This window comes from Trachemys scripta, chromosome 3 (assembly GCF_013100865.1).
Source record: "Trachemys scripta elegans isolate TJP31775 chromosome 3, CAS_Tse_1.0, whole genome shotgun sequence".
Taxonomy (NCBI): domain Eukaryota; kingdom Metazoa; phylum Chordata; order Testudines; family Emydidae; genus Trachemys; species Trachemys scripta.
The window spans coordinates 109,915,197-109,930,204 of record NC_048300.1 but is presented as its reverse complement, the minus strand read 5'-3'; the positions used below and the strand labels follow the sequence as shown (position 1 = coordinate 109,930,204).

Here is a 15,008-nt window from a genome sequence, read left to right as displayed (position 1 = left end):
TAGAGCTGGTTAGAAATTTCCCCATGGTGCAGTTTTCCACTGGAAAATGCCGATTAATCAAAATCGAAACATTCCACAGGAACGTGTTGATTTTGATGAAATTCCAGCAGAAACCAGGCAAATTTCTAAACCTCCTTGCCAGGTAAGTTTCCATCAGAAGCCTGCCTGGTTTCCTGCCAGTTCTCCTTGTTCCTCAGCAACCGGCCTGGTGAGCAGATGGGGAGCCAAGAGCCTGGGAACCCCAGTCACAGCTTCTCATCAGCCAGGACTCCCAAAGTCCAGCCTGCCAGGTGGACTGTCAAGGATCCAGCACTTCCAGGCTCCTGGCTGCTCAGCAGTCTGGGAGCTCTGGCTCCCTGGCTCCCCATGCTGCCTGGCTCCCAGGTTCCCTGTGCTGCTCGGCTTACTGCTTGGTGGGCTGCTGGGGCTCCAAACAGCTAAGAGAGCCTCATAAATATTTTGAAAATGTAGAAATGCTGCTTTGATTTTCTAAATGAAATCTCAGAATTCCTGTTCCAAGGGAAAATTCAACTTTCATTCCATTTTGGAATCTCCCTCAGAACAGAAATGCCTGTTTCCAGCCACGTCTAATATTTTACTCATTTTGGTGGAGGAGGAAGAAAGATAAACTGTCCCACTTCAATCCATTTCTGAAAAGAACCACCAGGGAAATTCCTCATGTGTTTACACCAGTGACTTAATTGGGTTTGCACAAGTGTAACAGAAGGCAGCATTTGGCTCTTTGTGGGTTTAAATAGTCTATTATTTAACAAAACCCAGGTGAGTCCTGAACTGATGATTTTGATGAAGATGTCCATCAGAGGATGGCTTTTCCAGAATCTATGGGCACTGAAGACTGGGTGACTAGTGATAAACCAGTCAGATTGTATTGGTATAGTGGAAGTCAGCCAGCCACCAATCAGCATGTGCTACATTTGATGTGAGAGAGCAAACAAATTAGCTTAGAAGACCAAATGACTGAACCACAATGAGACAGCCAGAGACTTATCCTGATCAATCTGCTCTGTGGCACTCTAACATGGGCAACAGAGGTTCCCCTTTGGATAAGGAAAATGGCACAAAGGGCTTGTCTACACTTGAAACACTACTTTAGCAGAAGCTGTGCTGTTGTAGCACTTCAGTGTAGACACTACCTCTGCCAACAAAAGGGGTTCTCCCATCAGTGTAGGTAGTCCACCTCCCCAGGAAGCGATACCTAGTTGACAGAAGAATTCTTCCGTTGACCTAGTGCTGTCTACACCAGGGTTAGGTCGGCTTAACTATGTTGCTCGGGATGTGGATTTTTCACACCCCGAGCAATGTAGTTATGCTGAGGCTAGTTCTCAGTGTAGCCAAGCCCAAAGTCTCCAAGTGTCATAAAGCCAGTGTAGCCAGCTCCGCACTACGCATTCCCAGCCCCCTTGGTGTAGGGGGCATGTTCGGAGCAGAAATGGGTGTGGCTGAAGTGTTTTTCATTCTGGAGAGTCTTTCTGCTGCCCTGTGTAACAGCCTCAAAGGGGCATTTCAAACAGGTACAATGTAGAACAGACTTTAAGCTGCTCTAAATTTGCACTAGGAGCAGAAAGTTGGTGGAACACCACCTCCCCCCCGCCTTTGTACCAACTCTGGCACACCTGAGGATCTGATATACAAATTTTATCAAAGTTTAATCATCACAAGCATATATACCATCAGTCCTAAATTAAGCCCCCATTCATGCAACAGGATCTGATGACTTCTCTGGGACTGGAACAAGCTTAAGGGTCTGCATTAGTGACCTGCCTTCAAGATCAGGTGCTCCACCAACTAAGGGTACTTGACACATACCTGTGCCAGACCCATAGTCAATTAGGGAAATAGCATACAGTTGGTGCGATAGCACTCCATGTTTACAGATGCATTGGAAATTTTTGGCTGTATGGATATTCCAAGAATTTACACACTGGAGTCAAAGTTTTTTTTAAAAGCTGCCATTGTTCATCCCTCACTTAAAAATTATTTGATTACAAATTTGATAAATCTAAATGAACAAAAGTTTCTTTGGTTGTTTCTCCTTTTTAGTATTGTACTAGAAAGAGTTCAAATATCTGCCGAGGCAGTAGCATCTGTCTCTTATCATGTATAACTTTTCCTGATTATTTCTAGAAAGGCAGACTAAACATGCAGTTCTGACATAATGCAGCATCACATTTTCATTTCTGGTTTGCTCAAATGCCTGCACCAGCTGAACTAAGTCTCTGAAAAGGGCACTATCCATGACCTCAAGCAAGGCTAATGGGAGGCTTGGATTATTCTTGCCTGAAACAATAGAATAAGCTATTACAGATTCCTGCTAATACTTTGAAACCACATTAGGGTGAGGGTTTTTGTGCCAATAACACATATCTCCATTTAAAAAAAAGTTGTGTTTTCATATAATTCCATTAGTCTTAAAAATGGTTATGCAGTGGATCCACCCTAAATGAACTTATGTCTAATTTATGCCACCTTTTACGTAAATATAAAATTGCTATTGTCGTCATACCATTAGTCATGAGCCAAAAAAGGGGGGCTAACACATTCACTTGTCTCAGCATACACATGCAAAATAAAATAGGTCCCCAAATGCTCTAGTGTGCAGATAAACATATGGCAATAAAATGTCGATAGAGGAAAACACAAATAGACATAGAAATCTGCCACTACTATTGAGTACTTGACAAGAAGTTACTATTTATTATTTTTTAAACTCTGACAGTGTGTGTGTGTGACTTCACAAGACAGAAATATCCAGACAGTCTACTCCAAAGAGCTTATGATTTTAGGATTAGATTGTGACTTTGCGGCGAGCCCAGTCCATGAAGAGAGTGTATAGCTGCACCAGCTCACAAGCAGCACAGGGAAGGAATTATGCCTGAGAAAAATATGATTCCCTCCCTGCATTCCAGTCACTCGAGCACTATAGAAACTGGCTGCTTGCTTATAGCAGCAGCAAATTGACATCCCATGCAATGGCTCAGCTAAGCCAAGGTTCCCCCCACTCCCTGCCCCTTTCTGCCCACCTGCTTGGGGTAGTGAGTTGTTGGTGTGCAGTGTCTGATGATTCCTGCCTGCTCAGTCCCAATGTCCTTATTCCCTCTAATATCCCTGCATGGCCATGCAGTCGAAGGGATGATTTAGCCCAAAAACTTGACAAGGAAGACAAGGGGCAAAATATTCAAATGCAAATCAGATTCTTAGGAGCTTGTCCCACTTTCACAAATGCCTAAGTAATTTAGGAGCCTAAGTCTCATTGAAAGTCAATGTGACTTAGGCTTCTAAGTCACATAGGCATTTTTAAATTTTTGCCCAAGAGCCACTTCAGCAATAAGTGCAGCTTTAAGAGCGATTTAAATAAGTGTGAGAAACGCACAACATGCGGAACGATTTAATATCTGGGTAATTCGTAAACTGTGAAATTCACACGTTCTCTGCCCATCAACATTTCTAGTGGTTATGTTGACCTGTGACTCTGTCACACCTTTGGTAATAACACTATAAGGCCATAATATTGATAGGTTTGAATTGCTTGAAACATGCTGGGGGTAGGGTGTCCAGACGTCCCAATATTATCGGGACAATCTCAATATTAGGGGCTTTGTTTTATATACGCAACTATGCCCCTCCCCCTCCTGAAAAAAAAGTATCCCAATTTTTACACTTGCTATCTGGTCACCCTAGCTGGGGGCAAGCAGGCAAACACAATTAATTGGGTTGTTAGGCTTTGCTATGACAAAGGCCTATTTTATTAGTCTGAGGCCTAATGTGATATGCTAATGCTAAGGATTTATTTTAAGTGAACCAAGCAAGGCCCAAGGGCTTAACCCTAGTATATGAAGTGTGCCTTCTCATTCTGTGTAACAAGCAAGTGACTGCAGAAGGACAGGTACACCACAAGCTTGCAAAAGGTTATCTTGAAATAGGGGGACAGTTGGGGGCAGAGGCTTTTGCAATATTGTAACTAGGCAGTTAGACCATGTTGTCATATATGATGTATTAAGAAATTGATGGATGCAAATGCTTAGGTTAGTGATCAGAAGCATGCTTATGGATACATGGAATGTCACTTATGGATAATGGGCAGGTACAAACCTTATTATGGTCACGGAACATGGGCATATATGGTTATGTTTCTGAATAATTACATATAATACATACATATATATAAAAAAGATCTGATTTAGTTCCCTAAATTTGGGGTACATTGGGGTCCTGAAATGATGTCAGCTGATTCATGGCCTTCAGAGGTGCTCCACTGACTGTTGTTTCTATCTTTGTTTTCTCATTAATCTTGTGTGAGTATATTATGCTACCAATCTCAAGAGCAATTGCTTTGTTTATTCCTTTTTTTGGTTGGATTATTATAATAAGTAGACTTATTTGGTTTTTATGTAAAGGCCTTATTGAGAGCATACAGCTCTGTCACAAATCACATCAATCCAACAATGAGCAAGAAACTTCTGTGTAGCCAATCTGGGAAGAACCTATGATAATCAATAGTTATGAATGTGGTGAATTAACATTATTTGACAAGGAATAACCCATAACTTGGAATAAAATGATCGCTGAAGAGAAAGTTGAGCTGTTTAAACTTTGAAGGCGCTGAATAGATGAGTCATTTGCTAATGGGTTGTGAATGAAAGGATGATCTCTTTTGGATTGCACAGGATCATTTGGACAGGAGTCCTTAATATTGTTTTTTTGGCAGACATTTGTGAAGTTCAGTGGGCGTCACTGTTACAGAAAATGGGTCATGCTTCTTGGAAATCAGAAGGGACCTAGGAATTTACATAATATTGCATTAATGGATTGTAGGTGACTTGAAACTGACCCAGGAACAAGAAATAATTGGCAGCAAAGGTTTTTGAGAGGTTGGCTCTTCCAGTCTCAACTTTCTCCACTGGGAATTCCTGATCGAATTCACAGCACACATTCTTTCTCCTATCCTTATGATGTTTTTCATGATTCATTTTTTTAACTCCTTCTATGAAGGTAGAAGGATTCAACATAAGTTAAAACGGAGTTACAAGTTTAACAACTGTGCTCATGGAAAAGCATAAAAGAATGGTTTGTGCTATTGGATGATTAATTGGCAAATGTTACACAAATTAAAGTGTCATTCAAATAACTGAGAAATCCTGCACTCATACTATCCAGTAACTTTGGAGATATCAAGCAACAGCACCTTGAAACAGTTCTGCCTCTGATCCAGCCAATTACTTAAGTATGTGTAACTTTACGCCCATGAGCAGTTCCACTGAAGTAAATGAGGTTATTTATTCACTTGCTTAAAGTTACCCGTGTGCTTCAGTGCTCTATTGAACAGTGCTTTGCTGTATCTTGCATGAATTCCCCCTCTGTGACATGAAATACCCCTTGAGGAGGTCTTCAAGGGCAGCCACAGTCCAGGAGCTCCTAGCAGCAGTTCTTGCAGGAACTGTACAGACCAGGACCTACAGGAAGCTGGGAAAGGGGGGATGGGGCAGCAGTGCAGAAGTAAATGTCTGTACTCAAATGTCCTTGCCTGTGATGAATCTCCCCAGGTTTGCACAGGTTGCAGGGGATCTATAGGCATAGAGGATGGACAATCCAAGCCTCTTCATTGAGGGATAGAACTTTATCCTCAACACAGAAGAATTCCATAGAAACTCAGTCAGTTGAAATCCATAGGTCCGGGTCCTCCAGCTGAGGGTCCAGCCCCTGGAGTTTCCATAACCTTACAGAGGAATAACCCTGATAGTGGACACCTAGATCTGTGATGCAATCACCAAAGCAAGGCAGTTCAAAGGATGAAACTCTATCCCTAATGCTTCCTGTTGTGTTTAGGTATTTCAGCCCATACTTTAGGAATACGTAAACAGACAAGTGCTCTGCAGTAATTACAGGTGAGTACAACAGGACTGGAATAGAATAGTCAAGTTTCCATCTTTGGAACCTGCATTGCTTAGTTTGCTTGTGTCAGCCTTGATGTTTTTGGTGTGGGGAATTTTCTTAAATGGTATTTAAAATACCAGTCCTACTCACTTCCCCCTCAGGAAATGAAAATATTTACCACCCAAAATCACAAGAGTGGATGTAATAATGTAAACGCTTCTCTGGAACAATCTATGATGTGGCTACATATTTAAAGATGTTTTCAAATGTGGATTATATAAATATATGTTTAGGGATTTCTTAAAACATGGATTACAAATTAGATTTACAAAAACACAGTGCCTTCAAGCAGTAAGATCTGTTGTGTAAGCAGATACATAGTGTACGCTCAATTTCATCATCAGAATTCAATCTGAAGTACTTCTCAAATTGGTAGCTTATTTGTAGACTTACTTACTTCACTATACAAAGTCATTTATTATTAGTAATAATAATCTACTATGAAATGAACCAGAGTAGCTATTCTGAAATAAACAATTCTGGACTAAAACTCCTTTTAGTCCATAATAGCTACTCTGCAGAACGTTTTTAGGTTTTGATGAACTGGCATTGTCAAATGGAAAAATGTCTTTAGAAAATTTTCAGTTACAATTATTTATTCTCCTTGTTTTCATCACATGGATTTATTAACCAATAAGACATATGTTGTATTAAGGCCTTGCTACAGCAGAATGCTGCAACTAGCTGGGAAGTGGTGATATCAGTATGTCCCAGCAGAATACACCACCTCTTATCCTCTTACTGGTGTTGTAAAACTGTCCCAATATACATACAGTACTAAATAGAAAAGGAAATATAATAGTGAATATAATGCTGGGGAAGGGTTCTGGATTGGAAGCATTTGAAACTAAAGTCTTCAATTTAATCCAAGAGCAGGTATACCTTAGGGCGGCAAAGAAGCTTCCTCAACACTACCATGCCTACTTGTTTCAACCCTGGCCTGGAGGGACCCCACTCTAGGAGTAACAGGATTATTCCCCTTTTCACAATGTAAATTTTACAATATAAAAACTCTTCCTTTGAGCAGCCAGAAGAATGCCCTAGGAAAGCTCAAAAGTGCCCCCAAGTGGAATTTTACTTGTAGTTCACCAAAGAAAGTGTAATACAACTACTTGATTAATCAAAGCAGTTCTCTATTGAACAGAAAATTATTGCTCTCTCTCTCTCTCTCTCTCTCTCTCTCACACACACACACACACATTTGAGCCCCAGCAGTTTGTGGTGGATGCTCCTTTTATTTCACTCTATCTTCCTTCCACAATTTGTATATATATGCAAACATGTATATGTAATTTTGAAAGAGCTGTGAAAACTTTTTTAAAGGGAGAGTTTCTATTTAAGTTACTCATGCAAAATGAGCCAATAGGCAGATACAGGCATCAGGAAATTTCTGCTTACTGGAGTCATCAATCTGTCAGATGATACACCAGCTCCTTGTGGGAACCAGTGTAACTTCCTAAAGAGATCATATTATTTAGCATATGTATAATACTACTTATCCCTGAATCTTAAGTGCTTTACGAAGGTGGTAGGCATTATTATCCCCATCTTATAAACAGGAAAAGAAAGGCACAAAAAGGTTAAATGATTCGTCTAGGGCCCCACAGTAAGTTTAGGGGAGAGCCAGAAAAATAACTGAATTCTACTGATTACTGGTGTAATGTCCTGTCCTCTAGACCACTCTTTCTGAATGCATCATGGGAATTTCTGTACAATGAAATAATCTGCATACCAGAAATTGAACATTTTCTGATGGGTTTTATTATTCATTCTAATTTACATCATTATTCAACATTAACTTTTCTTTTTTTCCCTGCCTTTTGTTTTTCTTTAGATGCAAATAAGTGCCATATTTAGAGCAATAATACAAAAAGCTGTGCACGCCATATATCAAGACAATATATTTCATATAGCACCTTTCGTTTCATAGAATCCCTTAAGCACTTTGCAGCTATACATAAAAAGCTCTAATGCATTGCCACCACTTCTGGGCTGGGGGACAGTGCATAGTACACTACATAATATCTGGGGAGAGATTTTTTTCTTTGGCATAAAAGCCTTGTTTTCACCAAAAGTGTCACAGGATGTTCACACAGAACAGAGAAGCTATTGTTCTTGTTCCTTGTCAGTGTGAGAATGCAGCAAAAAACATCAACTTGTGTTTTACTAAATAAGTGTCCAAATATCAATCCCAGCGGCTGCCCATGTGACTAGGTGGGGGGGGAGGTTAGGGAGGGAGGGGAAGGGTTAGGGAGGTGAAGAGAAAGGTAACAAGCAGCAAGAGGCATTCACAGTAGAATTCAGCTCAAACTCCTCCCAATTGCTAGTGGAAAACTAAGGGAGGAGTAACTTTCCCCTTCTTCCCCTAACCTTTAATTGCCACAAGAATCTATACCCCAGAGAGGATGGAAACAAAGTAACACCATTATATACAGGTTTATAAAAATAGTAGTTAAAGGAGCTAATGAACTGGCGGCACTTCATGATGAAAGACTCGTGCCTGCTTTACAAAAACTGCAAAGATGACGCTTTTGGGTTGAATTGTTTTTCTAGAGCAGCAGAATGCAACATTCTAGCGCAGAGGCTCCTTCACAAAAGATGGCAATATGTGGGCATTTGTGGTAGGCTGTGTTAAGAGCGTCACGTGAAGAACTATGCAGAGGAAGCCATTTGCAGTGCAAAACAAGTTTAAGAGTTCTACAGAGTCCAGGAATCTCTTGCTGTGCGGAGGATGGAAATTTCATTTTGTGAAGGATTTCCAAATTTGCCTCTGTTCTGAATCGGAGTGAAACCTGAAAACTTCAAAATTGTCACCAATGAAAATTCCAAAAAAAAAATTTGGTTTGGGTTGATTTCAATGTTTTTTTGTTTTGACAAAATCATTTCATTTTGATTTTGACTTTTGATTTTTGTATTTTAAAATATATAATAGAATGCAAAATAAATAAAAACATTCAAAAGAAAGTCATTTTAAAGCAAAAAATCAAAACATTTTGTTCCAAATATGTCCAAAGAGACTGGTTCGACATTGGTGGAACTTTTTTTCAAATTTTCTTCTGAAATGAAATTCCAGTGAAATTGACTCCATTTCACAAAGTGTTATGATTTTGATGGAACTGTGAATTCTGATGTATTATGTTTCCATTGAAATTTCTCTGACCAGCTCTGCCTAGGAATGATGGCTTAGTCCCTAAAGGACTGCTCTAGCCAGCTTAATTTAGATCAACTCTTACATTACGCTGGGAATTGCTGCAGCTCCTAGTCAGGCCAATGACTGGGGAGCAGGAAGTTATCTTAGATCCACCTTCTCCCTTACCCTGGGTCCTACACCAAGTGCAGGTTGGCTGGGCCCAGCAATCTGCCCCACTGTGTGCTAAGGGGCACCAATGCAGGTTGTTCTCAGTCATTGCCAACACTGGCTTTGGTGTAACACATTAAGGGTTGGATTGTAGCTTTTAAGCAATTCCCCTCTCAGAAGGGGTGAGTGGAGTGGCTGGGCTGCAGAAGGACCCTCCAGGTGTATCTGGCTGGCTCAGCCTGATTTTTCTCCCAAGTGCTCCTGCAGAGTGCATGCTGACGCAGCAGCTCTACCACCCTTTCAATAGATTCCCCTCCACATCCAGCCAGCTTTAGGCTATGTCTGCATTAGAAATGCTACAGCTGCTGTAGTAAATCCATCCCCTTGGGAGGCGATAGCTAGGTCAAGGGAAGAATTCTTCCATTAACCTAGCACTGTCTACACTAGGGCTTAGGTCAGCTTAACTACATCTCCCAGGCATGTGATTTTTTTCACACTCCTGAGCAACATAGCTGGGTCAACCTAACTTTCTAGTGTAGACCAGCCCATAGAGTAGTGAAGCACTCTCCACTGGGATTGTGCCAAGCCCTTCCACAGCAGCACAAAAGGGAAGATGCTCCATGTGCCCCTTACTCCTCTTGTGCATCCTACAGGACCAGCCACAAGGGACACTTCCCCCCCTCAATTTTTGTTTAATTCTGTGTTGTGCAGGACCAATATGTTGCACAGTAAACTCATGCTGTTACTTTAGAGCACTTCTCAGACCAAATCCTCATTCTTTGGGTAACAGGAATATTACTGAGTTTCAAGCTCTTTCCAAAAATATCTCTGCCTGTCTTAAGTAATAATTTCATCAGTTTGCTTTTCTTAAAAAAAAAATCCCAGGGCTAAATCAGTGAGTTGCCATGAGCAGCTAAAAAAATTCCAAATCAATCAGCGACTGAAGAGGAGGGGAGGGAGTGCCTTTCCAATGTGTCCAAAGCATTGTGGTTAGGAGGTCAGAGCTGTACGATATTGGACCGTCACCAAGTGAACAATGTCAAACATTGAACGTCTGGATGATTTCCATCAAAATAACATTTCATTTGGGGTCAATAGTCTTCACAGAGGTTTGGAACTGAATTCAAAATGGTCACTGACATATTGTTATATAATATTAGAACTGGGCTTGATGCATGTTCACCTTCAGAAAGGAACTCAACATGGAAATGGTATGTAACCCAACGCTTTCAGACTTCTCTCTCTGAGAACTGGGCGCACATTCCACAAGTCACCATTTCATTTCTGCTGTTCTTCACACTGAGTGCTGATCTGCCATTCAGGGAGCACCAGTGCTACTAATAGGGTTGTATATTTGTTTTGTCTGGCCATCTAAAATCATTGGAGTAATTTTGGATTAAAAGCAAAGCAATATTTCAAGTTTCTGAAGTAATAGAAGAGAGACTCAGTTATTCATCCATATTGAACTTAGGAAGTGTAAATATCTTAAACTTTCATCTGAATCTTTTATCAGCTAGAACTGGTCATGAATGGAAACAAGCCAGGAAACTATGCATAAGGCTGTGTGACTTTCTGCAACCTCCGTGACTTCTGTAGTGGCCCGCAGGCAGCCATACCGGCCGCTGCTGGAGCAGCCCCTGGCCAGCCGTACCAGCCGCTACTTGGGTGGCCCCAGGCAGCGGGCCCCGGGTTCTGCCTGAGCAGTGGCCAGTGGGGCTGTCCCCGGGGACCACCTCAGCAGTGGCCGGTGGGGGCTGGCCCCAGGCGTCCCCAAAGCAGCGGCACCTCAGATGGCTTCTACAGGAGCACCCCCATGGAAGCCCCCCTGAGCAGTGGCACCCCAGGGCCACACAGATAAGATTTAGTCATGGCATTTCTAGCAAAGGTCATGGACAGGTCACAGGCCATGAATTTTTGTTTATTGCCTGTGACCTCTTCATGACTTTTACTAAAAATACCCCTGACTAAATCACAGCCTTAACTATGTTACAGCTATGTATCAAGCATGGCCTACAACATACCCCTCCTCCTTCATTTTCTCGCCTTACTCCTTGCCTCTCTCCCCAATCTCTAAGAAACCTTTCATGCTGTTCTGTCTCCTCCTCCCTTAGTCTGACACCGCTGACCTTGTTCTCTCATCTTTCCTTAGACTGAAACTACTCCTTCCCTCCATCCTGAACTGGCTTTCAATCCCCCACAAGTTATCAGAGACTCTCACCTTTATTTTCATGTCTGGGCTGGACTTGGTTCCCTATATTGGTCACCCTCTCCATTGCAGACAACACAGAGATCTATTACCTAGTAATCAGGTTTGGTTGACTCTGTCTTCCAGATCCAGATGTCAGGAAACCCAGGGTATTTCTAATGATATACAATTATGAGACCTGGACTAAAGTATTTTTTGCTGTAATAAACAGTGATTGTTGTTTTCAGCATACAATATTTGCCATGATGCCATAAAACAGAGTTAACTAGGTGTTTCTCAATACTGCACAAACAGTGAAATTCTCCCTTGCGTAGGCAGCTAGCACAAGGCCCGTATACTACTTACGCCTCAGTTAAAATACACCTCTACCCCTATATAACGCTGTCCTCGGGAGCCAAAAAATTTTACTATATTATAGGTGAAACCTATATATCGAACTTGCTTTGATCTGCCGGAGTGCGCAGCCCCGCCCCTCCCCCCCGGAGCGCTGCTTTACCACGTTATATCGGGTCGCGTTATATTGTGGTAGAGGTGTACTGTTTTAAAGCATACGTGGGAATCTTCTGCATATGGGTAAATTTCACTCATAGGGCTCAGTATATGGACCAATTCTCACAAAGAAAAAAACCACTCAGCTTTAAGTTAGTGTGTAAAGCCAAGTTTAACTGTCAGTATTTCATATGTGGAGCAGTTTCTAATGTAAACCTAAGAAATAGAAGAATAAATGCATTGCACATCTAATTCACAGCAATAGCAAGCTTTAACTATTCTTTAAGGGAACAGAAACTTTACTCATGAGAGCCTTGATGGTAACAAAAGCCTCAGAGTTCTACCCTCAGAGATATTTAAGGAAATAAAGCAAAGGGATTGAATTCATCAGGTTTGTATCAATGGGTAAAAGGTTCAGCACTTAAGACGTTAATATTTTGTCTTATTATGGTCACATACCAGTGCTGGAATCAATATTATTCAAGGGAGTTCTCCCTGCAGGGAAGGAAATCCTCTGCAGGAGAAGGAGAATTTTAAGACTGTGGATCCCAGATCTTCTCCTGTGCTGAGAAGAGCTCTGGGACAGAGAGGGGGAATAAGTAGGGAGCCAGTTACAGCTCCGTGATTTACTAGCCACATTTGCTCAGGTTCCTGGCTCAGGCATAAGTTATAGCATCCTAGGGAGTGCTTTAATTTACGTCAGCTGGAGCATACACCAAATGAGAAATTGGGGAATGCAGGTCATTCTGCCATGCTCACAGTGACCTCTGTTGGGGGGCAGTTGGCATAGAAACCAACTATGCCAGCTTTGTACCAGCTAAGAACTTCCCCCACCACACAAGAGGAATTCTCAGCTGTCTGGTTATGGCCAGACTCCAGACACTTTGCTCAACTCAGGGATAGAGAATCTGGCCCTAGGTCAGGACTTTACCTGATGACTTGATTCACAGATGGATACCTATGATTGCTCTCCAGACAACTGCGTTAATGTTTGGTTTTAACCCTCAGCATCATGAGCTTGTAATCAAAGGGTGATTTTTCAGGCTGTTGGCAAACTGACAGGATTCAAAGACTGGGATGGTCTGAGTATTGCTTATAATGTGCCATGTATTTTTATTGCAGGGAAAAAAAATAGAGATGAGAAAGGGAAAAGGCCAAACAAAGAAGAAAGTAGGGAGACAAGGCAGGAAAACAAAGGCCGAGAATCCCGAAGACAAAACCGAGAACAGCGGGAAAACAAAAACAAAATGCAGCCGAAGAAAAGAAAAGCCCAAGATAAACAACAGAACCCAGTACCCATCAGCACTGTACACTAATGGCCTTACCTGATTGTTTTAGACTTATGATGCTGCTATCTCAACCAGATCCCGGTGACAGATGCTCAAGCCATTCAAACCACAAATGGACAATGCTATCAGTTATTGTTAAACCTTAAACAACATTCCAAATAGTTCCTATATTCTCCAGGCAATTATAGTTTATTAAAGAGACTGACATGAGCCAAGAATTAAAAAAAAAAAATCTTAAAAAGGGATACTTTAAAACTGTTACATTATATGCTGCCATGCATCTGTAAAAGGCAATTAAGAAATTGTGTATATACTTATTAATAGGGTATAAAATATAGCAATATAATGAATGACATCTGGATGAACAACCTGCTTCCTCTGTAAAATGTTTTTCAAGCTATTGTTTAAGCAAAGTAGGAGACAAGAGAGATGTCTAAATCAGAGATAAAGTATCCCATCGTATATCGTACATAAATATTCAGAGATGGTCAGGAGGGAAACCAATTTTCAAGAGCCAGTAGGAATCTAAGGTTTTGCACCCTGTGGTGGATCTGAACTGAATTACCCTGGGGTTCCCTGGTACTTGTTCCAGACTCATGTGAGAAATACCAGAATACCTGCAGGGTGTTGACAGTTAAAGAAGGAAAAGAAGTGGAAGCAACTGCAACTTCAGAGACTGAAGTTCCTAAAGGAGAAGTGGTGGCGCTTTGCTCGTATAGCATTCTTAGCTATGGGACAACACAATGTTTTCTGGTCTAAACAGTGGTACAGTGCGTGCTGTTCTATGCTTTTTATAACTATGTGTAACTTAAATCTACATTTCAAATCTTCCAGGGAATTACAAATCATATTTGTAGAAGACAATGCTGAGTTAATAAAGAACAGAAAATAGACCACGGAAATATGTGTCTTTCACAGTCGTGGGGGTTTTCTTCTTCTTTTTTACTGGAAGAATCTACTACTTTATAATCAGCTTTATGAACGTCATGGAGAGAAAGGGATACTACATTTTTAACAATGTATATCTAGTGAAAGAGAAGCAACTACAATAAATATATTTGTGGATAGAGTGGATAAAGTTTGGTCCATTTTTTTTTGCTTGAAAATCATGATACAGATGCCCCACTTATTCCCTCTGGCATAGCCAAAGTGAAATTCACCACTTGTCAGAAGGCCAGAAAAGGCCCAAGCACCACTTGTGTCCTGCTTACACCCTAGTTTGAAGGCTATAGTGATGCTTAAGTGGTCGGTAGGCTTTGTGCTGGCTCTCTGCTCAGGGATGGATTTTATTCTTGTAAAATAATATAAAGATGGAAAATACCTAATAGGACATCAGTGAAATCCTTACCCTATCAAAATCAATGACAAAACTCTCCTTGATTTCAGCAGAACCAGATTTTGCCCTGAGAGTCCAATCCAAAAGCATATTGAAGTTAATAGAAAGATTTCAGTGGCATATGGATAAGGACCTTGGTAATGCAGGATTATTTCCTACATTTCCTTTGGGGCAGGAACCACCCTTTTAATTCGTGAAGAGTCCCTACCACAAAGGGGCTGTGATTCCTAACTGGGGCCTGTAGGTGCTAATGCAATGCAAATATTTAATAATAATATTCTTCCATGCTTTGTCCAGTTCTTCAAGTGTCCCAGCTGCTGGCTCTTCCACCATTAATTTGGGAGGTTATTTCGCAGATTATAGAGTTCTTTGTTAGGAAACGTTTTCTGATATTCAGCCCGAGTAAGGCATAATGCCTCAAGTGATCCCACTGGAGCA

General features: G+C 41.2%; 1 protein-coding gene across 1 annotated transcript in view; it reads left to right on the top strand.

The window, feature by feature from the left end:
- RSPO3 (R-spondin 3) overlaps positions 1-14,303 on the top strand; it is a 93,280-nt gene extending 78,977 nt beyond the window's left edge. The window contains exon 5 of the mRNA XM_034765723.1: positions 13,068-14,303. Coding sequence (XP_034621614.1) covers positions 13,068-13,261 — 194 coding nt within the window. The 3' untranslated portion in view covers positions 13,262-14,303. The remainder of the gene's footprint in view (positions 1-13,067) is intronic.
- The last annotated feature ends 705 nt before the right edge of the window (positions 14,304-15,008 follow it).